Source organism: Aedes aegypti, chromosome 1, assembly GCF_002204515.2.
Source record: "Aedes aegypti strain LVP_AGWG chromosome 1, AaegL5.0 Primary Assembly, whole genome shotgun sequence".
In the NCBI taxonomy this organism is placed as follows: domain Eukaryota; kingdom Metazoa; phylum Arthropoda; class Insecta; order Diptera; family Culicidae; genus Aedes; species Aedes aegypti.
Window position 1 is genome coordinate 25,715,692 of NC_035107.1, and position 27,901 is coordinate 25,743,592.

Sequence of the window (27,901 nt, forward strand, 5' to 3'; positions counted from 1 at the left end):
TCTCGAAGCCCCACTTCTTCCGTATGTAGATGACCTTAAGTTTCTTGGAGGTACGACTGTTATGTTGATGTTTGAGGTTATGGCTTTCAGTCTTAAATAAAACTCAAAAACGGATTTTTGCTTACATCCGACGTTTCGGACACATGTATTGTGCCTTTTTCAACGACAACACAGCTAATCCTTGAAAAAGGCACAATACATGTATCAGAAACGTCGGATGTAAGCAAAAATCCGTTTTTGAGTTTTATTTAAGACTGAAAGCCATAACCTCAAACACGATGACCTTAAGCTTTTCCTGCGAATCAAGTCTGTAAATGATTGTCAGTTCCTACAACGGCAACTTGGAATATTTGCGAACTGGTACAGCATCAATCGTATGTTGGTTAATCCAGAGAAATTTTTGGTGATAACTTTTTTCAAGGAAAAAAAGAGCACATCTATCGACTATGATCTTTCCAACATGACAATCAAACGTACAACTTACATAAAAGACTTGGAAGTTATCCTAGATTCAGCTGAACTGCAAACAACACATATCATACGCCTTAGATAAAGCATCTAGGGCTTTAGGCTCCATTTTTAGGATGACAATAGTTATTTATGCAACAAGTTGCAAAAAAAAATTTTTTCAGCACGAGTCGTACACTTAATATTTTCCATCATGATACATACATACTTCATGACTGTCACAAATTTTCACGCTTCAATCATAGAAGCATGGAAGTGATCACTCAATAGATACTCAAGGACATGTCAGGAGGAAGCTGCATGCAATTTTATACCAAATTATACACTCATTTTTTATGTGCCAAATTGTCTGCACGCACCGGACTTTTGGAAATAAACTAGATAACTAGTTGGCAATTCTCAAAACAGTACTGAAAAGTAGCACTTTTCAGCACCCAAAACAGTGCTGAAAAGTAGCACTTTTCAGTTCTGTTGCTTTTGTTAGGAAAAGTAGGCCATTATGTTGCTCATTAATGAGAAGAAGGCTAGTAAGCTACGTAATAGCAAAACACATTTTCCGATGTTCATTGCCTGGAATCTCTTTATGGATCGCTGGTGCGCTCGAATATTGTTCTCCCGTTTGGAATCCGTATTACAATAACGGCGTTGAAAGAGTTGAATCGGTCCAACGCCGGTTTCTTCGATTCGCCTTGCGCAAACCGCCTTGGAGTGACCCATACCGTCTGCCAAGTTACGAGGATGGTTGCCGGCTGATTGGTCTGGAGCTGCTTCAGGTCCGTAGAGCGACGTCAAGAGCTCTCACGGCTGCTGATAACTTGCAAGGCCGAACAGACTGCAGCTACACGCTAAAAAAAGCGTTCTGGAAAACGTGAACTGTCAAAAATACACCGTGAACTACCATCATTGGTCACAGATACATGATCTAGTTCACAGTGTATTTTTGCTTGTTGACGAGTTCACGTCTGCTATGGACCAATGGACCGATGCACGAGTTCACTATTTGACGTTTAAGCGGTGCCGTGTTATTTACGTGACCATGGTAACGAGTGAATTCGGCACCGCTCAAACGTCAACTTAGTGAACTCGTGCATCGGTGACACATAAATAACATGGCACCGCTAAAACGTCAAATAGTGAACCCGTGCATAGGTCCGTTCACGGATACGAGAACGGATTTTTTTCTGTGTATATACTATAACAGATCAATATAAATGTACAGCCGCGAGTTTGCGTAACGGTGTTATGTTTTTTTAACGCGACATACGGTGTTCATTCAGATGCTGATTTCCGCCACCAGGCTGCGCTAGTGTACATGAAAGTTATGTTTTGCAAATATTTCAGGAGCCCGACCACTTGGCAAGATGACGCCTTCGGCCAAGTTGTTCAGTACCCCATAGCCCTTGATTATTTAAGCCAAGAAATTTGAGATTATACCATCTAGCGACGCATTATACTACCTAGTGAGCATGAAATTTTTGTTTTGCGGATATCTAAGGATCCTGGCCACTGAAGATGGTGTCTTAGGCAGAGTTGTTCATTAGCTCGAAGGCTATATTTATTGAAGCCTTGAAATTCCAGATTGGCTAGAATAATTATAGCCCTTTATCTACTTGGCAACTTTGCCGAAGATGCTATCTTTGTAAAAGGCCAGGATCCTAAAACATCCGCAAAACAATAGTTTCATGCTCACTAAGGCCACCTGGTGACAAAATTTTGAATCAACTAGCTAAATCAATGGTGGTCCTCAACGTACTGAAAAACTTTGCCGAAGACGCCATCGTTCTAAACGGCTAGGATCCTGAAATATCCGCAAAACAAAAATTTTATCAACTACCGAAAGCTAAACATTACATATATTTTGCAATTGGATGAAATGGACAAATTGATGTGAAGTTTTGCGAAAAAGTTACACGTCTTCTCAGTGAGAATCGAACTCACGACTCCCTGATCTCTAGTTAGGGCGCGTTACCACTACGCCATGAGAGGACCCATGAACGCAAAAGTTAACCTGAATTCGATTTCAGCTCAATAATCACGTTGTCCTCTTTCGCAAAGTGCACCTCTTTCGGTTCATGGGTCCTCTCATGGCGTAGTGGTAACGCGCCCTAACTAGAGATCAGGGAGTCGTGAGTTCGATTCTCACTGAGAAGACGTGTAACTTTTTCGCAAAACTTCACATCAATTTGTTCATTTAATCCAATTGCAAAATATATGTAATGTTTAGCTTTCGGTAGTTGATAAAATTCCGCTCGGCTGGTTAGCCGTAAACCACGATTCATAATTAAAAACAAGTAAAAATTTTATGCTTAGCGTCACCTGGTGCCAAAATCAAGAATATCTTTGCTTGACTAATGATAGCCCTTAAGCTACTGAACAACTTTGCCAAAACGCCATCGTTCTAAATGGTTAGGCTCCTGAGATATCTACAAAACAAAAGTTTTATGCTCACCAGCATTTCAAGACCAACAATTGAAAAGGCCTCAAGTCCAAAATGTAAACAAATCGGTTTTCTGCTGATTTCAGTGTATAAGAGCCTATTCTTACTTAAACATACAATAGTCATTTAAAAGTATGCATAAAAGTTGAAAAAATAACATTTTTCTAATAGGCCCCATCTCATTTTCCGCTAACCAGGATATTCATCGCAAATGCGGCCTTTTCTCAAAATGGCCTCATTTCTATATCTGACGGAAACCGAGTTGAGGCCTGTTAAACAAACATCAAAATTGCAATGTAGAGTAGATGCAGGTTATACTACGGAGCGACTGCTCCATGTATTATTTGATACAGTGGTTGTCTAAACGGCGAACATTATCGGGTTCCTGTAGACTGATGTATTTTGTATCATACTACCTAATAATACCTGTGTCAGCCTGTCTGTACGTCACAAATTATCAACAAAAACACGATTTGGTTTAAATTGCATGAAAAATATCGTTCAATTGCAATATTATTTCAATTGAACCAATATTTCCATACATTTTATCGACGACAAACTCGCGTAGCACACACATAATGTTCATGGATGACGAAGGGTTCAATCAATCACATATTTAAACGACCGCACGAATCTCTCTTGCTGTAGGGATCTCCATGTACTTTACTTCACCACGTAACACTCTTCTACACTTCAAATTTCTTATTTCATCATCAATTTTGAATGATTTTCAAAAGGCCAAATCAGAAGATGATGAAAAAACAAGCCACAACTAGAAGGCCTCAACACATTTTAGAGTAAACAAAGGCGTCAACTCACAGGCCTCATCAGCGTCGGACGGCGTCTATGGGCACAAATGAAAAGGGCTGCACAGCTTTTGGTGAAATAAAAGCCTCATTTCCTTTGACTCGTTTTTTAGCAGGATTTTTTGCTAAAATGATAGTTATGAATATTCATAGCTATAAATCAGTTTATCCATCGACTTTTTGGACGATAAAATAACATACAATGCTTAAATTCATAATTTAAATTTGATTTGTTGTTTGACAAAACAAGATTGCATTTTTCTCATTGTTTACTTTTTGGAGATGAGGCCTTTTGAATTGTTAGTCTTGATCTGAGCTACTGAACAACATTGCTGAAGACCATCCTGCTTAATGAAGAGGCTCCTAAGATATTTGCATAACAAAAGTAAATGTTTCATGCGCACTAGTACCACCTAGCGGTAAAATTCCGAATTGAATGAGGTACCATCAGATAGCGTTCCGCCTCCAGAAGAACTTTACTGAAGACCCCAAGTTTCGAAATTATCTGGATTTTGAGATATACGAAAACTGTGGTCTACTCAAAACTGTATTCCGGCGTATAGAGTGTGTTCATTATTATGCGACATCTGTCCCAGGCAACCAAAAGTTTGGATAAAGGGCAATGTTTAGGCTTAAGCAGTTCACTTTTCAAATAATTAACCGAACATCAGTTTACATAAAGTTGATTTAAGTTGCTTAAATAGAATGATGCTTACCACAAAGCAGGGGAAACGTTCGACTCTAACTTTCTTATTGTTGATAAGTGCATGATTTACTTCTCAGAGAATCAAGTTCTGTTAGTATCCGTTATGTTTTCTTATTCAGCGATATAGTTTCTTTGGATCTCAAAATCTACTAAAAGTGAACTATTTAGTTCGCCTCTTTAAGAAAAATCTGAACTTTTGGTTGCTTGGGTATGTACACTTGTTGATTTTTCCACATTTTGAAGTGTACTGCAAACAAAAACTATCCAGCATCGTTTCTAAGAAGATTCTCGTGAAATATGTAAATGGATGCTGCCTTAGATGTTTCTAGAATTCAAACAGAAATACTTACATAAGTTTATCCTGGAATTCCTACACAATTGTTTTCATCGACACTGCGAGGTATAGTGTATGGTATTTATTTAGAAAATACGGCAGAATATTCTACACTTATCTTTCAAGGAATTCCTCTGGAATCTCTGAAAAAAGGTAGACAAAGATGGCGACGTGATCTGTATAAAATCTTTTAGGAAATTTGTAGGAAGTAACTGAACTAAATCTGTAAGGATTTCCTGCAGATTTTTCGGCGGAAATTCTACTCAGATTCGTTGCAATTAGGTTTCGATTTATTAATTTCAGATGGACTCATAGAGATACATGAAAGAATTAAATAATTTAGGGTCCAGTTTTTGGTATATTTATTGGACACCTTTTCATATTCAGTTGCTTACATACAAAAGGTTCTAAAGAACATTTGCTGCGTTTTCTAAGAAAACAATTATACCAATCGCCAACTCAATAAATCGGACAAGAAACAACATCCAGTGGCTCTCCGACATTACCCGGAAAACCATTACCAGGAATGCAATTTACCGGAAGACCATTACCCGGAAAACCATTTACCGGAATGAACCATTTACCGGAAAACCATTACCCGGAAGGACCATTTACCGGAAAATAATTTCTCCATTTCTCGAATTTTTTCATTAACGTCCTTTTAATCGTTTTACGGTCATCCAGGTCAGTATGTTGACTTGAAAATACCTAAAATGACGTGGGGTGTCCTTGCTTCAAAATACATAAGCATCGAAGAGGAGTCTAAGATATCTTCATACTTGATCATGTCAATATGCACTATCTTCATATATTTGCATTTCATAGATAATTCACCCTTCTTTTAAAAATAAGCTGTTCTTTCAACTTATCTTTGCAGCTTGCCCTGGCTGAAATGGCTAAATTTAGCTACAAATATGTAACTTTACTTTTAAAATTCGACAGTCGGTTCTCCAAGTGCCCAAATGTTATAACATTTATTAATAATTAATTGGATGTGCTACTTTTCGCCGAGTGTCAATTCACCGAATGTCATTCCCGGAAACGTTAATCAACCGAATGCAAAACCTTCGTATATCCCTTTTTCTAGAATGATCCATTTCGGGTCATCTGATATTCACCCTTCTTTATTTGGTTGGCTGTTCTTTTGACTTCCACCAATCTCGGAATTTTCGGCAAAATGTGTTTATTCGAAAATTACCAAATATCTTCTTCTTATGATTGTTTATTGTTCTTTCTAGTTTATCACCCTGACATTGAATTCGAGATACAGCCATTCAGAGTTATGATATTCGGAGAAAAATAGCACAATCAAGCAAATTCAAAGGAAAAGTAGATCTATTGAGCTGTAATATTTCGGAATCCAAATATGGACGTCACAATGGCGAATAGTGCCCTACTCTTGATCACTTAAGCACATTTAGGGGCCTATTTGATATGTCGAGTCGATCACAATGACTCGGCTGGAGTCACTGTCGACCAAAACATTCAATCGACACAACTGTCACTCGAGTTCTTCAACGGTAGTCACTCTATGTGACTGAATTACTATGGAAGACGACGGGTGACATCTTAAATAGTCATGATTGCTTTGATGAACAGTAGTTGCAGTAGAGTCACATGAAATTGCTCGATTTATAAAATAGACCCCTTAGTTTCAACTTGTTTTTTTAGCTATTATCAAACCATAACGCTAAAATGAGAATTGCACTGTTGTATGTCGCTTCCCTCGCAAGAACTGTATTAACTTAATGAAATAAGAAAACTATCATAACATCAAGTATTTTTTAATGCTGAGATGTTCCATTTATTCAAATGCACCCTACTTTATTTGTTAGGCGATTCTTTCGACTTGTATTGTTTGACTTGTACCTCGTCAATATTTGGCATCAAATACGTATAACATTTTTTTTTCATTCTATCTATCCTTGCCTGTAATGTTTAGTTTTATGGCCTCAATTTGAAGACATAGATTTCCGATCTATATAAGCCGAATCTTTTCTAATTAAATCGCAAATAAAATACATGGTCAATCAAATTTTGGTACCATAATATTCGTTCATAGCTTAAGGCCTACGTTATGGCAAAGTGAAGCTATTCAGAAAGATCAATCTGAGGTTGGTAGAATTGAATACCGCAGGTTCAAAATTATTTTTGGTTGGCAAATTTGTCGACCTTTCAGAGCTAGAGTACTTACATACTTGTCAAACTATAAAGGGATGCAAAAATGGTCGGTTGACATAGGCTCTCAGCAATTAACTGTAGAAATGCTCCTAGAACAGCTTAGAAGCAGGCTTTGTCCCAGTTAAGGTGAAAATGAATCGAAGCCAAACTTCAAATTTTCAAGAGCACGGATCTGGAGAACCAAACATCCGTTTAAGCTGAAAACTCAATCGATTGGTCACTCGCTGGTGGTCGATCGATTACATTTTCAGCCCAAACGGGTGTTTTGTTCTCCAGATCCGTGCTCTTGAAAATTTGAAGTTTGGCTTCGATTCATCTTCACCTTAAGTCGCAATGCCAGCGAGACGAACAACATATTTGATCCATAGCTGTTTGGAGATGTCTTTTGAAAAAAGTGTTTAATTTGTGCTGAGCATTAATGAAAGAGAATAAAATTGTATACAAATATACAGCCATTCCATGAAAAACCGATCTTTATTCCATACAAAAAATTGGAAATCGGTTAAGCTGTTCAAAAGTTATAATTTTTTTTAAACATTACAAATCTAATGCGCTGAGACCTACAGTGTGTGCCGATTAAAAATGACTGATTTTTTTATTTTCAAAAAAATATATCTCAAAAACTAAAAAAACATACATCGCTGAAAATTTGACAGTATACGTAAAATTTTCTGAACTTTCAAGAAAAAATGAGAACAGCGATAGCCCCTTTGGTCCCGAGGCCTTCAAAACACGAAAAAACGGAAACTATTGAGTTTTTTCATGTAAAATACACAATTTTTGTGCAATTTTATATTTTTCCTGAAAAGTCAAAATTTTAGCCTTCATTTCGTCCAAAAAGATTGAAAATCGGTCGAACGGTTCAAAAGTTATAATTTTTTTAAAAATAAAAATGTTGCAAAATCGCGATTTTTCTGGTCACCCTATTTCGGAAAATGGTCACCCTAATCAAAAAATCCAAAAATACGTGTATCCTTATTTTGGATAAGGAACAAAATAGCAAATTTTTACAGAATTCGGAGACCCACTAGATCGGTTTTTCATGGAATGGCTGTATACTGATAAAGCCCGTCGAAAATGGAAGATTTGGTTTTCCGGGTAATGGTACATTCCGGTAAATGGTGCATTCCGGTAAATGGTTTTTCCGGGTAGTGGTACATTCCGGTAAGTGGTCTTCCGGTAAATTGCATTCCGGGTAATGGTATTCCGGGTAATGGTATAGAATCACATCCAGTGTATGAATTTTAACATTCATGGTGAAAATTTGTTATAGTATCAAATTCTTGGTGCTACCATCGTTTGACGATCAATTTGGTCTATTCTACCATGGACGTTCAAAAAATAAAATTAAATAGTATGAAACGAGCTCACCCTTCAATCATTCAATATTTGTTTTACCTCTTACAACCAATTGATGTGGTGTATCGATGGTAGTGTTCAGTTTAAAACACACATCTCCTTTTCGGTAGACTTGGGATATGCATCCGTTAGTTACGGATCTTTGAAGTACGCACAGTAACTTAGCTTTCTGATCTGGTGTACCGTTAGTCGAATGAATCTTTTCTGATTATGATCATCAATTTTCCCATTGAATTAATGCTGGGACAATTGTATGAGAGTTCGCTGATACTATTGATTGCAAATTGGGTACATCGCATCGCAGTGCTTTACGTCAAACATCCAGTAGACTAATCGCAAGTTAATTGATGCATCATCTCACCGCGTGCATTAATACCCTTCCCTCTATCACACAAGATAAATTCGTTGAATCCAGTGAATGAATCTGTAGGGCTAATACCTGAATTTCATTTGAATTTTCTCGCAGAAACGTGGCGCTAACATGAGTGAGAAAACCTATCACAGGGATTTTAGAACCATACTGCTTTGAAGGTTTTTGGGTGGATTTAACACAGTAGAGCAGACATTTATAGGGTTCTAAATTAGACTTCGATCAATTAGACTACATCATTAGATCAAATCTGGGATTGCGTGGATATTTTAAGAACTCTCCATTCCATATACTCATCCAAAGATTCAGGAAACGTTGATATCTATGATCTCGGATGATTCGATTTGCCAAACTTTTTCACGCTTCTAATTTGCAATGATTTGGTTGGGTTCTTTGTGTCTTGCTTAGTGCCGAAATTGGTAGTACACGAACCAACGATACCAAACACATCCCACCCTCACTGTTGTGAATTAAAAACCGCCAATTCAGGAGCAGCAAGTAATGGATCCAGTTTTTGCTCCATTCACCGTTTGCCGCAAAATGACGGAAGCGCCCGTAATCGAATCAGATTCACGGAATGCGCAGCTAACACAATAAACCGGATTTCGTTTGTTTTGATCGAAAAGATGATCGAGATTGATCCGGTTTATCGACGTTTTGGCGCAGGAAGTTAATTCAAATGAATCATTGAGTGCCTTTGGTTGTTTGAACTTAATAAACAGGAGTGATTGTGAGAATTTTGGTTGTTTGGAGACTACCTACAAAACAGTAGGTCTTGAGTAGTATAAAAGGTGAAATAAAGACGTAGTAGTCGGGTTTAAACTGGGTTCTTGTTCTAGTACTAAATGCCGCCCAACCAAAGACGAAATTCCTTCTAGTTGCCCAAAGTTTTATGGCACATGAGGTAGTAGAGCAAATTTCTGAAACGTCGTGAAAAATGTGTACTGCGATATGTAAAACTTGGGTTTCGAGTGTTGTGTTAAGAGACCGAATGTAGTACTAGAAGTGGTACTCATTATGAGCCCGACTACTATGTCTTTTTTCGTCTTTATGTTAACTGTAATAAAAGTCTTCCTTTCATAATTCTTTTAATAACTTCTCACGAAAATTTGATTAGTTGCATCGAGTCAAAAGCAGGTTATGGCGTCCAATCTGTAGATTCTCCGTCTATGGGAAAACTTGTGCCACACCCTTCTACTCAACATACTTCAAACTTTGATAATGCTTCAGTGCTTTGTTGTTTTGATTGACTACTAGTCGCTGCAATCGAGGGTGCTTCGGATCGCTTGGCTTTACACTTTTGCAAGTGCTATTTCACTCCTCTGGCTTATTTATTTACATTTAGCCGCGTCAATGGCCCGCTTGAGCTCTATAATTTTGTGAAGCAGCAATGCCGCCGAACATTGCAATTAGCGCGCCCATTAGTGCAACGCGCCACGAAGGCCACGAAGATAGCAATGTAGCATAATTTGGCCCTATTCCGCCAGAAGATTCACTTTGGCGCGAGCATTGGAAAGTGGTTCGTCAAGTGACAGCTGTGCTAATCTAGTACTTCACGTGGGCGCAGCAGGCACTGGGTTTCGGTTGCACCGCGCTGGCACGATGTCAAACTCATTGGTAATTGTCGCCGCGGTTATTAGCTCCACGCCTACTCTGTCAAACAAAAGAGCGGAGCTTCTTTCGCATTCCGTTCCGATCGCCGCCGGATTGTGTCATCTTCGCGCGTTTGCGAAAATATGTAATCTACAATCGATCATCTAGGTCCGCATACCTGTCAGATGACAGACGATGGGTGCGGCGAACGGTGCGTTAACAATTCTTGCCGCGTGTGTGCAAACAGACAGTAGTAGTCGGTTGGCAACATCGCCGCCTTTTTTTTGCAATCTTGACTCTCGATAGCGCACTCCAGTCTTCATCCTACATATGGAATGCGAAGAAGCCGAAGAGTGTGTGTCGCCACACACACTCGTCGATGATGCCGGGGTTCGAACTCGAACTCGTCAAGTGACATGTCAATCGTCGAAACGCCAACAAGCCGACGCCGACGAAGTGACACGCACTTCGGTCAAGTGTCGTACCCTTTTAGGTCGTTTGCACGCGCAATGTCAATTGACATTGAGATCTGTGAGACTCGAGTACTTGATTCGCAACTCGCCAAGAGGTTACGCATGCTTGCCCGTGTACTAATGGTGGAACTTTTCCATTCTTTTCCGCAGGTGCTGACAGATTTAGTGCAGGGAGAATTCATGCAGCTAGGCTCCAAGGAAACCGAAAACGAACGATTCGCTCACTACTTCACCAAGACGTACAGGAAAACGGCGTCCCTGATAGCGAATAGTTTAAAAGCGGTAAGTGTGTCCTTCCCCTCTATAAACAAATCCAAGGAAGCTTTGATTGTTCATTTTTTTTTCTTTTAGGTGGCAGTCCTGTCCGGTGCGGACGAACAGATGGTTGAGCTGAGCTTCCAGTACGGTCGGAATCTGGGTCTGGCCTTCCAGTTCGTGGACGATCTGCTCGATTTCGTGTCCAGCTCAGAGGCGATGGGAAAACCGGCGGCAGCCGATCTGAAGCTGGGACTGGCCACCGCGCCGGTGCTGTTTGCGTGTGAAAAGGTTGGTATAATGCAGCTTCTGTAACGATGGAAAACTAAGTAAACCGGGATGGAGACGCATTGCACGTCAGTCTTGTAAAGTGTTTCGAGCGAAGAAGTTGGGATGGGATTGCTCCTGTTGCAAATCGGTTGATTGATCATCTTTTCAACTTGAGATGTGCTACCAAAATATTGATAATTCTGTATTTTCAACAGAAATCCTGCAACCGCAAATATATTCCAGGATTCTGATGAAGGCTTCACAATCTACAGAAGCTACTACTAGAGTGACGCAAATTTTGAAAATGTTGGCTCCCCTATGCATAAACGATTTGTATTATGGTAAATAGCATCCTCCCAGAGATTGATAAATCAGGATAAATTGTTATTCAACATCATAAAGTGCGTTTGCATGTATCATGCCTACTGCTAGGCAGGCAGCAGTGATGCTTCTGGTGGGAAGAATAGATCATATTAATCCAGGCTACTATGTTCTACTGCAAAACAGCAGTGTTACTTTGAAAGTATTTGAAGGAGCATGGTTTTCGGCAAAGTTGTTGCTGGAAAGATTTCACATGAGAAGAGTTTGTTCACTTTTCCATAGATTATTATTACGACGAACAGTTGCAGGACTGAACACAAAAGATGTTTTTTCCATAGTCATTTCCATATAAATTTCGTGAGCACAACCAAATTTCTTCCAAATCACTTCAAATTTTGGGCGAATGATTTTTATCATAATTGACACCGGAAGCAAAAACTTCAAAATTTGCATACTTTCGACATGATAGTAGACGATCTATTTCTCTAGATTCTAGATTTCAGATAAAAGTCATCGCTTGTGGCTAGACGTGTAGGATATGGTCCATCGATTGTGTCGATTGCTCTTATAGGGAAGAGCGATGGGACTACAAGCACACTCGTTTGGAATGCAATTCGTAATCGAGTAAAATTCTCAACCCTATTAGGCGTGATTATATCATGGATTGCACCCCCAGCCAAAGGTGACTCCTATATCCTGACCCATTATCCTTTCCATAAAAACTGTGGAGATGCAGAGGTATATGCGATCTCTAGTAACAATGGTTGTCTAACTAACATTCCGGGTTTTCCCCGATGACCATATTAAGCGTGGTCGTCGCCATTATTGACTTAACAATTTTGATCTCACGATTTATGCACTTTGAGAATAGTTAGCTAATCCCAAGCAACACTCATTACATTTCTTTGCAACTTCGATCGTTGTGGGCAATCACGGAGTGCAACTACGAAGCGTTCATCCATGCTTATGTTCAGAATCTCCTGAAAATGAATCTTCAATATAATTGTCTGTTGAAATTGAAGACTTCGAAAGACTGGATACCTTCACATTCCACCAGCAACTTTATATGCACTTTTCAATAAAGATTTCACAAGGAAAGGTCACGATGGTGTTACACGGGGTTTTCAACCGGACTATTTTTGTTAGATTCCACATGTCGAAATATGAAAAAACCCAAAGCCTTTCGGGTGATGGACCAGTGGTGTAGCCAGGAGGGGCTCAGAAAATTTCGATTTTGTACGAATATAAAATTATTGAAACAACTGAAAATTTGTCAAAAAGATTTTTCTCAGTATTTATTACGATAGTTATGAACAGAATTGAGATTGATGTATGTTTATAATGTATTTTTACGCCATTGGCGTAATTAACATGGAACATGGACACCAAAACAAATTTGGTTTCATTGAAATAGTATACCAACAAGAAACCCATCCCGATTGCGCCTATGGCATGGAAAAAATACATGTTAAACATACATCAACGTTAATTCTGTTCTCTACTATCACAATAGTTACAAAAAAAATATTTTTGTCAAATTTTCAATTAGCTCAATAATATAATATACGTTCAAAAATGCCTCTTTTAGAGCCCCTCCAGGCTACACCACTGGTCCATCACCCGAAAGGATTTGGGGTTTTTCATATTTGGACATGTAGAATCTCACAAAAATAGTCCGGTTTAAAACCCCGTGTAACACCATCGTGACCTTCCCTTGTAAGATATTGCCAGATAATTGGAGATGAACGAGTATACACCCAATATTTCTAACTAGAATATAATGATAGGAAAATTTTTAGAATTTTAGCAGAGGGGGAATGAAACAGGAATTGTTGTTAAATTAGGTTATACAATAATTTAATTCGACATGAATGCACTGAAGGTGTTAAGTGTCGGTAATAAACAAACAAACAATATTTCTAAACATATATTCATAATTCATTCCTATGGAAAAAGTCGTCATTTTATGTACAGGAAAATGAAGAAAGTTGCTCCATGCTCCAGCAACAAATCTTTCAAATTGTACACGTTGTGACACGTTTCGTGACATTCTATGCTATTTGCGTTATGCGGTGCTTTAATGTGCAAAATTTCACGTATAAGATGTCGCAAAAAGGCCTTATATGTACGTACAAAAAAGGACCCGATATATGTGCATATATTAAATGGTGGAGTCGACATGCAATGCGACTGTATAGATTTTATTGCAAACTCTTCTGCAATCTAATGCGATTTAATTTATGATAACAAAGTTTATTTGAGCAAACTTGTCACTAAACGATTTCTGTCATCGTTAGTGCGGGTTCGATGTTATTTGTCCACGTAAACGAGCTTAACGTTATTTTTTATGCGACTTCTGGTTGTCTGGATTAAGAATGCTGTCAGGAATAGGTTGAAAAATTCATCCAGGATTTTTTTTCAAGGGATCATCTATGAATTATCCCACTGATTCCTTCATCGAAAGGTTTCTCTGAAAACTCCACTTACAGATTTGTCACATAAGCATTTTACCAGGTGTACATTCAATAATTTTTACATCGATTCCCCTGAAAACTCTTCCTGGGTTTCTTGAAGGAATTTGCGATTGTTCAACGCAGTAGATTCTGTACCTCACAGTATTGCTCACAGAAAATCTGAATGAAATTACTCATTTCTTCCTAGAGATACTTAACCTTTACGTCCCCGACCCCCGACAAGGCAATTTCAAAAAGCTGCCATTTCGTCAATTTCCATTCAATTTTTTTGAAACCACTAACTCATATCTTTTTAAAGTCAACATATTTAAAAAGATATGAGTTATTTGTCACGAATGGGCAATGCTGAATTCGGAACCATATCGGAGATATTCTGTATTGCACTGAGGTTACGACGGTGCCAAATTTGAGAAATGTGATTGATAAGCGGATTCTTCAACACAGCTTAGGCCTTAAACCTACTTTAATCGTATTAGTAAACGTGGTTTACGGCGTAAGCGAAGATGAAGAAATCGGCCCTAAATGTTTTATTTATTTCAGTTACAACACCAAAGTTTTATGTAAAACGTAGGATAATGATCGAGTGTCATCATTTAAACATAATTTGAATAATTTGTCCATTCCGGAATACCATTTGGGGACATTTCCGTTTCATGTCCGAATAGATTTGGCCACTCAAGAGCTCCTGGTACAGGTTCCACGAGGGCTTCTTTGAGAGCATTTATGTTTTATGTGCAAAACATACCGATTGGCAGCTCAATCTTTGTGAATTCGAAAGAATATGTCAAAAAAAGGTGGAATCAACTTAATATCACTTGATTTGACTCCAAACAGTACAACCTATTGTTTGAAGAAGAGTAAATTCGCATTAAACAAGCAGCCACTAAGGGTTTTACCTGGTCTAGAATCTCAAAAATATTTAACCAAGAATTTCAGTTGTACGCCAAGCATTTGACAAGAAAATTACTGATATTTTTAGTTGAAAACATAAAAAAGTATGGATGGCTCGCTTCAGTTTGTTTGGACAGTCCAGTATATATTTTTGGATCAATATTTATTATATTCTATCAATCGGATTCCATGTAGGATCATTTTCAATCTCATCTCTTCTCTACAGAATAACTCACAAAAATGTTTATATTTTGATTCATGAATTGTGAACCTCATCAGAACTCTGGGTGCCATTCTTTATTTTTTCATTCCTTACTAGTGGCCCCGGCAAACTTCATCTTGCCATCAAGTAGGCTATTTAAAAATGTATGCGTCGTCCCTGGGAGGGAGGCACAGATACTACACACGAAATATGACACAAAGTTTTTCCAAACTGCAAGAAAACTCCAGCTTGCCAATGACAATCAAGGCAGACTTGATGAAAACAGCTAGTTTTCGTTTTTTGTGTACCGTCGAACTTTTCGGACAAACATGGAAAAAGGGCCTAAGTTTTCTATGCATTTCATTTTCGTTTTTGATGGAAAAAGTAAAATGATGCGTATTTGAATAGGGGAACTAACGTATTCTCGGCGGTCTAAGCCGATGCCGCGCTTCTTTTGTAATATTCTCGGACATCAGCAGATTAATTCTGTGTTTGTCTGTTTACATTTATGCGTTGCTCAATCCTCTATCGATTCACACCGACAGACTTGCCAAAATGATTTTGAAAACGTTTTTACAACGCTGCGAACATCTCTTGTCAGTGTGACTATTGTCGGCAGCCTCATTCTGTTCGGCAACTGCTGGTGAATCACTTCGGCAGTCGCATTTTGAAGTGTCTTCATTTGAATTGATGACATCTCTGGCGGTATTGTTTGTTCAGTCTCGGAAATCTCGTCAGTGGGAATCGTACAGAACGAAGAATTATCTGAATATTTTCATTGACGTGTTTTGATAGAATAATACTGTGAATTTGGCGTTTGAAATTTGGTTGCCGATAATGGTCGAATGGTGCTGAAGCCGTAAGTCTCCCTACTTTATATTCAATCAGAATAAAAAGTGCTATCGTGACATTACTTTTGAATAAGCATGAATAGCTTTTCAATAGATTTTTTTGTCAAATATCATGAAATGCAAAAATATGTTTTGATGAATTACGCGCTTTTACCATGTTTTTCCATTGCTTAAGATCTGGGCTCACAGTGACAGTTCGTGACAGCAGAATCTCGGCTCACTTTGACGTACATAAATTTCGTATCGGTTCCTCCCTCCCAGCATCGTCCCATACAAAATGACAGTTCCGTTCAATCTCGTTTCTCCTACTTTCCCGGTGAATATCCACACACAAACACGTCGGAACCCTTGACGAACAAAACGGAGAATGAATCATACATATCTGTTGAGTCACTTCGTGACATACAAACACCACTCTATTTTTATGTATATAGATAGATTTATCGACATATACTTTCAAATTTATGAAAATTCAGGCAATGGAGGGCATGTTTTGGTCATACAATGAAATTTTCTTAATTGAGGCCCTCGTAGAACCTGTGTTAGGTCCTCTGGAGATGCTACAGAAAATTCTTCGGACAATGACGCGCTCTTTCGAATTCTTCTAGATTGCGACGACGCACGGTATGTTTTGATCGTTAAATAGAAAAGTCTCCATATAGACCCTGGCGGAACCTGTGCTAGGTGCTCTGGAGTGATCACATTAGTTGATAAGGGATCTTTTGAACATGAATCGGAAATGTCTCCAGAGAAGCCTTGCCAAGTGCTGAGTGGCCACATCAGTTGATACCGAGTTAAATTTTCATTTATTGATGTTGATGTTGCCGAGCTTTGGATGCAAAGAATAATACACGATTTACCAGTAAAAATAACGTTTATTTAAACACACAAATGATGCGATTGGTGTTTGAAATAGGAATATGCAATTCTTCAAGTATTATTATCATCCTCACAATAATTAATTTTATAACGATGAGTGTTACACAGAAACTTACTTTTGGATCATGCGTTAGCTTCGAAACTTATCCATCATTACCGATTAGTACAAAGGATGCTACAATTCATCTAACAAACTGCAACAACAAGCAGTGGTGCATAAGTAACTACTGAGCCTTGGCGGTCCCTCCATTCGAAGAGTACCTGATAATATGCAGAAGCACATTAACAGATCCTCAGCCTGCAAGCAGCCGTTTCATAATAAATCATGATCCGTTAGAGGTGTGCCAAAGTATTGGGAAGGTGATACATTTCACAGACGCATATTATTATGGTGCACCTTCTCCTTAGGCACCGTCAATCCCCATGATCCATGCCAAGGAAAATGGAATTCTTTAGTATCGTTATACAGTCAAACCTCCATGAGTCGATATCTGAAGGGACCATCGACTCATGGAAATATCGAGTAGTGGAAACAAATGCTTTGGAAAGCTGTTTGAGGGGACCATCGTAGTAACCATGACATTTTGGTTTTAGTATGGTTCCATGAGTCGATATCGAGTTATGGAACATCGACTCATGGAGGTATCACTGTAATAGAATATAGGGTAACGTGTATAACTTGGACATGCATATAATTTGGACAGGCTGGTTGTTCTATGCTCATTTACAATGAGATGATGAGGAATTTATGTACGGAAAATCATGTATTGCATTATTAATACACTATGCTACTTATTAATGACGGCCGTTTTCATAACAATTAAAAATTGGCTTCAAAAACATCAAAATTGTAAATTGTATCAACAGAACATCTGTGAAACCTACGAATGCAAGAGGATGTACGTTTCAAGAACATACATTAAACGCAATAATAGCGCTCAGAATAGGCTTTCATAAAAAGTTTAAAGGCGGCAATATGATAAAATATTTCTAAAATTAAAGCTTAGTTCATCTAAAATCTTAACATGAGTATATAAGGCATAAATCAGGTGGTTGCCAAAATGGATTACGGTTTTTGTTCAGTTGATATAATTTGGCCATCTGATGAAACGCACTGGAATGTCGCATGCATGCATACTAGAGTGGTTCAAAAAATCGTTTTTGCTCCACACCGCTCATTTGATTTTAGACCAAATTCTGAGTGTCCTCCCAAAATTTGAGCTCATTTGGATGAAAACTGAGACTGCACAAGCCCTTTAAAGTTTGTATGGGAATTACTATGGGAAAAGCAAGCAATTCAATCCATCGGTCATAGTGTTTGCCCATGTGCTCTTGGGGATTAGACTTATGTTGATTCTGTGAGATACAATAATCAGCTACAACTTTGCCGAATACCGTTTTTAAATCGGACGCCCCGGTAATTAGTTATTGATTTTTGGATGAGTTGTAAAACTTTGGCTATAATTATTGGACTGTTCTGCAGGCATCACTGGATATATGCAGTAAAACATAGTAGCCATGATTTGTGCATGCTATCTTTCGCGCCAGGTGCACCAATGTTGCCTGTTCAGAAGTTAAATGAGCACTGCTGAAGAATTTGTGACTGGATATAAATCAATAACTAATTACTGAGGCGTCCGATTTGAAAACGGTCTTCGGCAAAGTTGTAGCTAATGAATATATCTCACAGTATCAACGTAGCTCTAATCTCCAAGAGCACATGGGCAAACACTATTACCGATTGAATGAATTGGTTGCTTTTCTCATAGTAATTCCCATATAAACTTTAAAGGGCTTGTGCAGTTTCAGTTTTCATCCAAATGAGCTCAAATTTTGGGAGGACACTCAGAATTAGGTCTAAAATCGAATGAGCGGTGTGGAGCCAGAAAGAAGAATATTAATCCAAAGAGTTGCTTCGTAGAATCCCTGGAAATAAATTGTGAGGAACATCTAAAGGAATATTTAAAGAATTCTCTCGAGGAAGCCCAATTCCTTCATTATTTTTGCAAATGCCCACATTAATTTATGTTGTAATTTTTGTAGAAGTACTTCCAAATACTTTCATGAGGAATATCCAATGGAAATTTAAGATGACTTCATTATTGAATTCAGTGAGGATTCCTTAAGTCATCCTTCAAAATATCTCAGAGAATGGCACAAACAAATTACTGAAACTTTCGAAGGAATCTCTTCAAGAACCTAACGATAACTTGAAAAACTTCCTGAAGCAATCATTGGAAAACCTCTATCAGCGCAATCATGGTTTGATTATTGGGGGGGGTTGTAAATTTTAAAATATTTTTCGATGAGATATTTTTTAATAAAAAAAATCGTGTTGACGAATTTAAATATGATTTATCTTTTGCATAGTTAAACGAAATAAGAATTATTCCACTACATTAGCGTGATGCTATTCAACCTCTGTTCCTCTATACTGTTACTTAAATATTTTTTCGTGTTCAACAATGCGAATGACTTCGAGAATAATGTTTAATCGCAGCAATTTGCAATAAAAAATCATTGCCACAACAATAGTGCAGTAGGAAAGTCTAGCATTGCAAAACTCAACTGCCGGAGGAAGAAAACTAATAGTCACATCTTACAGAATTGACAATCCAAACAACCGAATCCAAACGTCACAAATGAGTTTCGCTTTCATTGTGAAGATTCTAAGACCAAATATGCCATAATATTTGATAACATCTTAAACAATTTCAACATGACCATCAAACTTTGCTTTTGGATGACTTAGTAATCCGATAGTTGTATTGGGACGCTAATACGTCCATTTAAATAAAATAAATAAATGCTTATACCAGCAGGTTTTCAATAGAGTTTTTTTTTATTAGTATGCTCTGAAGGTCGCAAAATTTAGAAAATGCTGAGGCAACTGGATTTCTGCTCCAATAAAAAGGTTCCCATATATATCTGGTTTGACTAACTTCTGACACAATGCCTCCATTTTTTATCCTGTGTTATTTATAAGCTTATTACTACTAATTCGCAGGAAATTTTTCTTTCATTAAACTCTTCAGAGGTCTTAGAATTGAAAATGGATTACAACTTAGAAAAATATAACTGTGAAAACTACTAAAATTTTCAGTGTCAATACAAATCATACTAAGATACTGCTCTGTATGTAGTTGTATAATGTGCAGTGTTTGAATAAAAAAAAAAAAAATGGTAGACCTTATATTTTGCCGGGCCTGGGAGTAGGGGATGGGGGGTTTGATCCCAAAACCCCTCTTTCGTTACGCCACTGCCTACAGGACTTTGAGAAAATTTCTGGAACGGCTTTGTTTGTATTCATGTAGGAACTTGAGCCGGAATAGAATTAATAACTTTGGACCATTTTTTTTGTTGCATTCCTTGGCAATATTTAGATGTATACCATGCAAGAATTATGGTTGATTCCTTGAAAAATGTGAGTGTTTCCTGAACAAAAACCTAAATAATGGTAGCTGAATAAATGCATATTCAGCTTAAATGATGTTGAAACAATCTCTTTTCAGCTGAATAAACTGTTATTCAGCTAATGGGTAGTTATCTTTGGGATCCCTGTCAATCAAATTTCACCGATTTCCTTCAAGTTTCTCTCGATCCTTTAGATATTCCTGATAGGTTACTGGGAAGGTTTTTAATTGAAAACATTTGCTCTGCTGAAGACATTCTCATGATCCTATCAAGGATATCGAAAGTATCGAGAGAAACTTGAAGTAAATCGCTCAAGTGTAATAGAAATGGGTCCCGAAGATAACTATGTTCCACTATGTTCTATACTAGCATTTTAAGAAACAAGCAGGAATGCAGGAGATTTTGGAACTGGTTTACTCTAGCCGGTCCATCCAGACAGCTATACTCTAGTTTTGTATAAACTCACTGAAGGAAACTGACGGAATCTCTGGAGGAATTTATAATGATACTGCTTTAGGATGCCCGGGAGGCATCCCTGACTATCTCAATCTGCTACAATAGGGTACTGAAGACCTGTCCCAATTTTGGTATCGAACGCTTAAGTTTAGGCCAGAAATACATTTTTTATGTCAATTTCTAAACGTTTCTCGTTGCTTCAAGTCCAAAAAGTATGTTTTTTCCGATTTTTTAAATTTGCTTGTTGGGTGTATTTTGTTTTGCGTGTCCCTTCTGAAATGTCAGATAGGAACATCCCCAGTGTTAAAAAGTAAAACCCCTGTGGCGTTTTTGTCGACTATGTGAACGTAAAATCTGACCAAAAGTGTCAAAGTTCAAATTTAGGACCATTTTTACTTTAACAAATTAAAGTTTAAATGTGATACAGCCGTGATTTCAGCGGGAAAATTTGCCAAAGTAGTTGCAAGAACACGCTCTATAGTGTCAATTTAAAATAAGATTTTATCAAAAGTTTTAGGACCATATTGTAAACCAGAACCTTCTTCTGCAGGAAACTTTTATTCTTCTGGATTTATCTGGTGGGTCGCAAGATTTGATCTCGATAGCTAGGTGGGTCGTGCATCCGAGAAGTTTGGGAACTTATGTTCTAAGCGATTCTACCCTTTTTCCCGGCTGTTTCTAACCCCAATTCCATTTTCCCTAAAGTGCTATGACACCGAATGAGCAAAAATATTTCGGGAAGTTGTTAATGGCATTCTGTGTAATGAACTTCTGGGTTAATGAGGAATCATTTTGAGAGTGTTTTAAACTTGTGGAAGAGATCCATAGACAATGAAATAATTTTTCTCGTTGATCAATGTCTACTTGGATGGGATCTCTCTAGCTACCTATAATCCACATCTTTCCTCCAAACCTGTTAATCTCATAACCCGTATTTATTCTTCTCCCTGTTTCTCTCTCCCCCAACAGTTCCCCGAGCTGAACCCGATGATCCTGCGCCGCTTCCGGGAGCCGGGCGACGTCGAGCGGGCGTACGAGCTGGTTCATCAGTCGCAGGGGCTGGAGCAGACGCGCTTCCTCGCACGCAAGCACTGCATCGAGGCGCTCCGGCTAGCGTCCCAAATCAGCGAATCGCCGTATCAAAAGGGTTTGATAGTGGTCGGCGACTTCGTGCTGAACCGAATGAAATAACAGGAGAGAGAGAGCAGCGATGGCAGGCAGCACGAGAGCAGTAACAGTAGAAGAAGCAGAAGAAGAAGCAGTAACAATAGTCGATTGTTAGAGGGGCGTGCGCGAGAGAGGGATGTGATTGGATGTGACTGTGTTCGTTGCATGAGTGTTTGTGCGTGTGAGCGTGATTACTTCGTAGAAGCAAGTAAAACCGGAGTTTCTTCACAGCAGCTGTGGTTTTGAGTTGTTTTTTTTAGTTCTTTTACGCTGGTGGAAGTTGTGACAGTTGAGTGAAAGTTTTTGTGGTTGAATATTCTTATGGGTAGGAAAAAAGCAAATCAAGAGGAAAAAGAACAAGCGTATGAGCGCGTGGAACCAGTGCGGGTTTTTTAGAAATCTAATTATGAACTCTTTTCCGTGTATAGAAGAAAAAAACTCGAGATATGTACTAGGAAGTCAGTTAAGTTTATTTAGCAGAAGAAATAATCCGTTTATTAATCAAAGTTAGTAGATCGTAGGCTAGGTTTGGTTTAGATTCACCCCGCTAGGAGGGAACGAAGTTCTCTGGGATTGTTCTGGGTTGAGGGAGGTTTCGTTTCCTGCTTTCGGGTGACACGTAACATCTATCCCTTTCCGTCTGTACTCTTTTTACCGGGTTTAGCTGAATTGGAGGTGTACGAAGTGCAATGATAATCCCTTTGATTCATGTCTGTTTAGGATATTTTACGATGAGTTTTTTTTCTTTTCTATTATTATTATTTTTCCGTGTGAGTGTGAGTGATACCGTACCGAGTTGTAAGAAGATTTCATTTTGTTTGCAGTGAACCAATATAGTCAAGTTTTGTCGTCCGGTTCCTAAACAGTTTTACAGATTTTTCCCCACACGATCGCACTCTCTTCACACATCATAGTAAACTAGATTTCCACACTGTCAGTACGGATCCAAGCAAGCCTGGTGTCCATCCGTCGTCCCACACATCAACGGTTTGTAGGCAATTGACAGCCCCGTCAAATGTCAGCACAAATCGTAGCCAGTCCTGATTTCAAGTGGTGTTTCTGACTCGCTTCGGTCACCGGAATGTTTGAGGAAAGCAAAATTAACGCAGGAAAGACATCGGTCGAAGTAAGCACTGCCATTGAACCGACATATTCGTTTAGTTAGGGGGAGGGGGAGCAAGTTTGACAGATTGCGTTAGTGCCCAAGTAGCATTGGTAGCTGAATAATAGTTTTTAAAATTTGTCATCGTAGTAGGCTGTTTTCCGTATCGCAAATCTGTCATGAAACGGCCTACTTTGCTGCATTGAATTATGTAGTGTTGTAATAGGCAATTATTTGCAGTCTTTTTCAGTCTTCTACGAAATTGCAAAAAATGTTGTACGCATTCTGCAACTTGTTGCGTAAACTACTATTATTCAGCTGAAATGCTGTTATTCTGCTAGTAGTGTTACTTGGGTGATAAGAGTGAATGGAACGATTGAGTGCGAAGATTCGGTGTTTCAAATGTCTTTTTTATACAATGGTAAAAAATTTGATTTTGATTGTTGGCGTGACGAGCGAGCAAGCGCGAGATGGGATACAATACAATTGTAGTAACAACAGGAGCCTTAGTAGTTTAAAAGACATGAAAGAAAATGTATATAAAAAAGCGTAGATAAGCCAATTGGGATAAACAAGAAACCAGCAGAGGAGAAGCGAGAGATGAATGTGTTTAGGTGTGTGCTAGCTCGTAAGTGTCAAACGTAGGCCAATAAGTGACCACTAGCTGCTCAATTATTGTTTAAAACAACGCAAGTACCAGATCCCAGATTCTTATTCTTTCTTAATTATTAATATTATTATTTGAACCCTAACCACGTCAGTTAATTTGATAAAATCAAAGAAACGAAAGCAACACGCAACACGCCCCACTCTGTACATAGTTAGCTATAATTTAACCTCTAAGGAAACGTCGTGGGAGTGACGTCTAGCGTATCAAACAGACACAAAACACACATTTGTATGCACTTGTTATTTTTTTGCGATTATTCTATCTATTTGTTCTATTTTTAATCTTACCCCTTACGAAAAAAAGAACCGACTAGGTAACATAACCTCGTCCTGAAGGAAAATTCAATCCACTGTCGCTGGAAAATGCTATCCTTCTATGAGTTTCAAACTTCTCTTTACTCCTCGTCTTATACTAATCATTTTAACTGTCAGGAGGTATGATGTATGACATAATACCGTTTGACATGCATTCGTTTGGCATAACGGTCGTTTGGCATACTTCTCAATAATTAGGAATATGTTCAAATTCCTTCAAAATTATGCCAAACGACCATTATATCAAATGACTATTATGCCAAATGGCTTTATGACAAACGACCATATGCCAAATGGCACTCATGCCAAACATGGCAGACCCATCCATTAATTCAGAAAGCAGCTGTCGAGCAAAGCGCCAAAAAATCGAGGTTATGTAATTGTACGGAAAATTGGTCACCCTAGCAAGTTACCAGGACCATCCAATCACCACCACCCACCACCACAACCATCGCCAAACAGAGCAAATGGGAAAGAAAAAACAACAAAAGGAAAACAAACAAAAGCACATTGTACAGCAAACATACACACAAAACACACAAAAGTGAGCGAAAAACGAATCGAAAAGCCGGGCGAATGATAAAGCGACATTGCCTAGCTGAGATGATTGTCAGATGAGAAAAGTGAAATCCAAAATGGCGGGAGACCTAGCAGAAATTTGTGTTCAACTGAGGGGGATAAACTGGCAAGCAAAACTGATCCGAGAGGAACAGGGGTGAAATTCTTCGCTGGGGAAGAATGACATCCCATCCCTCTCAGGTTTTATGGAAGCAAGACGAGTTAAAACATATAAATACATGTAGGTGAATGAGAAAGGTCGTATAAAAGTCGTCGTCGTCGTCGTCGGCATTGGAGTCGATAAAATGGCGGCGATCCTGAGGACGACGACGACGACGACTAAGAACCGGCGTCGACCGAAACAAGAGATGTATATTATCATTACTATATTTTACACAATCTTTACACAAACAGACACAAGGCAAGAGAAGGATGTTTTTGATATGTAATGAAAGTAAAAAAATACTGAAAAGAGAAAATAAATGAGACTAATCATCTATCCAGCAGTCATCGGTGTGGTAGTGGCGTGCCGCAGTGGGGTTAATTCTTCGAAACATTCCTTCTAGTGGGTGAGGAACGGGGACACATTCGAAAGAAAAGTTACGATTTTGTTTTGTGAAGCAAACAAATCAATCTCTTCACGGTGAAGGTAATTAAAAAACGTTAATGGAACATAACGGCAGGAAATGGGTTTCCTACAAGGTTGCGTAAGTAATCAAGTTCTAGGACTGTTTGAGCGAGCTATTGAATGTCTTTGGGGGAGAAAGTGTCAAACTTTTCCGAACAAGTTTACGGAACGAAAGTTGAGACAGGTTGACGATGAAAGCAATTTTGGCAGTGGGACCTCTAAAAGGGGGCAAAGTCGTTGGTAGGTTGCCGGAATTTGTTACGGCCGCAGAGTGACTTTGTTGCAAGTTTTTTTTTCTCCGCAAATATATGCCAAGAAATGTAAATGCTTCATGCATGTTTCTATTCTTGAAATTCGTGTTACACTTTCAAACAGGAAATTCGAATTTGAAGTTTATTGAAATGTGACCTGAATTGTTAAATTTTCAAATTTCGTATAAATCTGAAATTTTGTTAACGCCATTCTACGTGCTCGTAGCGTTTTAGATTCACAGTTTTGTTTCAAAATTTTCCAAATATCCATCCAGGGATTTGATTAAAGGATATCCTTCAGTAGACTTACCAGAAATGTATCAAGGAAATCAGCGTCGACACCGTTATCCACAGAAAATATTGAAACAAAATTATATCATACTGTGTTATATTTATTTTGAAAAAATGAAATACACATCCGTTCATTTTAATCAACTGAAGTTTTTGAATCAAGCAAAATATATAATTTTTATTTGAGAAGAATGAAAGAAAATCTCTCGGGTTTTTAAAACCCGCGGAGCGGTAACAAAACGTTATGCTTCTTCTTCTTTCTGGCATTACGTCCCAACTGGGACAAAGCCTGCTTCTCAGATTAGTGTTCTTCTGAGCACTTCCACAGTTATTAACTGAGAGCTTTCTATGCCGATTGACCATTTTTGCATGTGTATATCGTGTGGCAGGTACGAAGATACTCTATGCCCTGGGAATCGAGAAAATTTCCTTTACGAAAAGATCCTCGACCAGCGGGATTCGAACCAGGGCTGTTAAGTATCATGATCGGCTTGCGACACTGACGAATCGAGTCTTCTCACTGTCGCAAGTCGAAACTATATTTCAAGTGCTCACTTCGTCAAGTCGCAAAGACAGAGCTCTCACGAGAGCAATTTTAATGTTGTTTTGCTATTAAAATTTGTATCTCATTTTGGAGAATTCCGGGAAGTAAATGTGTTCGAAACGTTGAGTGGATATCCTTCTATGATTCCAACGATATAAACAACAATTACACCAGATAAATCACTTAAAATAGTCAAGTTTGCGATTCCGTAGTGACGGAAAAATGAAAGAGAATTTAGAGAAAATCTCTGTCATTGTCTCGCCGTCCGATGACAGTGAGGTAAGCAATTATGTAAAAGTCGCGCGACACCCTGTATTTACATAGACGCTTTCCAGCCCTGATTCGAACCCACGACCCTCAGCATGGTCATGCTGAATAGCTGCGCGTTTACCGCTACGGCTATCTGGGCCCCGTTATGCTCTTAATTTAATTATTGGCTAATTGCAAGTGATTAAAAAGAGACCGCAACAACTTTAAAATGCTTGTTTTTTTTTATCAAAACATACATTTTTCTGTCTATTGCACCGAATATGCAGTTTTATTAAAATTTTTATATATGTAATTGATGAAAAAAACTGGCTATGAACATATATGTTTCTGTCTTTTGCACGGAATATCATGTTTTGTTAGAATTTTCATTTAATTGACCAAAATGCTCGTAACTTAATGAGTTACCCCTTATATTATACAGTAGGGTGCCGGTGCCATTAGTGGACTACCTAAGCTATAAAAAATCATAACAAAATAACGAAAAGCCTTAACCAAGATCTTTTGGCGTCAACAGAAAGATTTCAACCTCTACTATATGGGAAAAATATAAAAAGAGTGATAAAACTATTTTTTAACATAAAATCGCTTGAGCCACTATTGGTACACGTGTTCCAGTAGTTGCGCTAGTGCTCCAGTAGTAGACGTTCGGGAATGATACGAGGAATTTTAAACAAAATGGTAAAATTTTACATAGGTTTAACATTTTTCCCTCGGAACAGCAATTAATATCTTTCGAATGAAGCATAAAGATCATCTCTAGGGTTTTTCTTCATTTTTATACATCCATTTTAAAAACTGCTTCCATCCGTTGATCCACTACTGGAACACGACGGCAACTATTGGTGCAAGGGAGCAAATTTTTTGCATAAACTTTATTAGTTATATGACTTTTTGATAAAATAAAAAGCTGAAATTTGAAAAATCGATCAAACTAGAGACGATCTATCCACCAAAAATAGCAAATGTTCGTTTTATTCCATAGTCCAATCTACTGGTACATTACAACCATTGGTACCGGCACCCTATTATAATTTTGATACTTTTTATCAACAAATATAACTGGACTTGCTATGTTTTTATAGAGTAAAAACACATTTTATTACATATACAGTCATCTCTCCCTTACTCGATATTGAAGGGACCATCGAGTTAGGGAGGTATCGAGTTACAGAACACAAAAGCAGTGCAACTGCGTTCCAAGGGACCATCGAGTTAGCCATGAAAACCAACTTTTACTATGGTTCTCTAACTCGATATCGAGATACGGAATATCGAGTAAGGGGGAGTTAACTGTATTTATGTTACAACTCATAGAACTTTTTGTTATAAATTAAGTTATTTTAACGTTCGATAAAATCTTCATATC

At 38.3% G+C, this 27,901-nt stretch overlaps 1 protein-coding gene across 3 annotated transcripts in view; it reads left to right on the forward strand.

Annotated features, from left to right (window-relative positions):
• Positions 1 to 25,061, forward strand: part of LOC5574208 (decaprenyl-diphosphate synthase subunit 1) — a 328,976-nt gene extending 303,915 nt beyond the window's left edge. For all 3 annotated transcript variants that reach the window (XM_021839192.1, XM_021839194.1, XM_021839193.1), the window contains exons 7-9: positions 10,878 to 11,009; positions 11,079 to 11,273; positions 21,710 to 25,061. In XM_021839192.1, coding sequence (XP_021694884.1) covers positions 10,878 to 11,009; positions 11,079 to 11,273; positions 21,710 to 21,931 — 549 coding nt within the window. In that variant the 3' untranslated portion in view covers positions 21,932 to 25,061. The remainder of the gene's footprint in view (positions 1 to 10,877; positions 11,010 to 11,078; positions 11,274 to 21,709) is intronic.
• Positions 25,062 to 27,901: the final 2,840 nt, after the last annotated feature.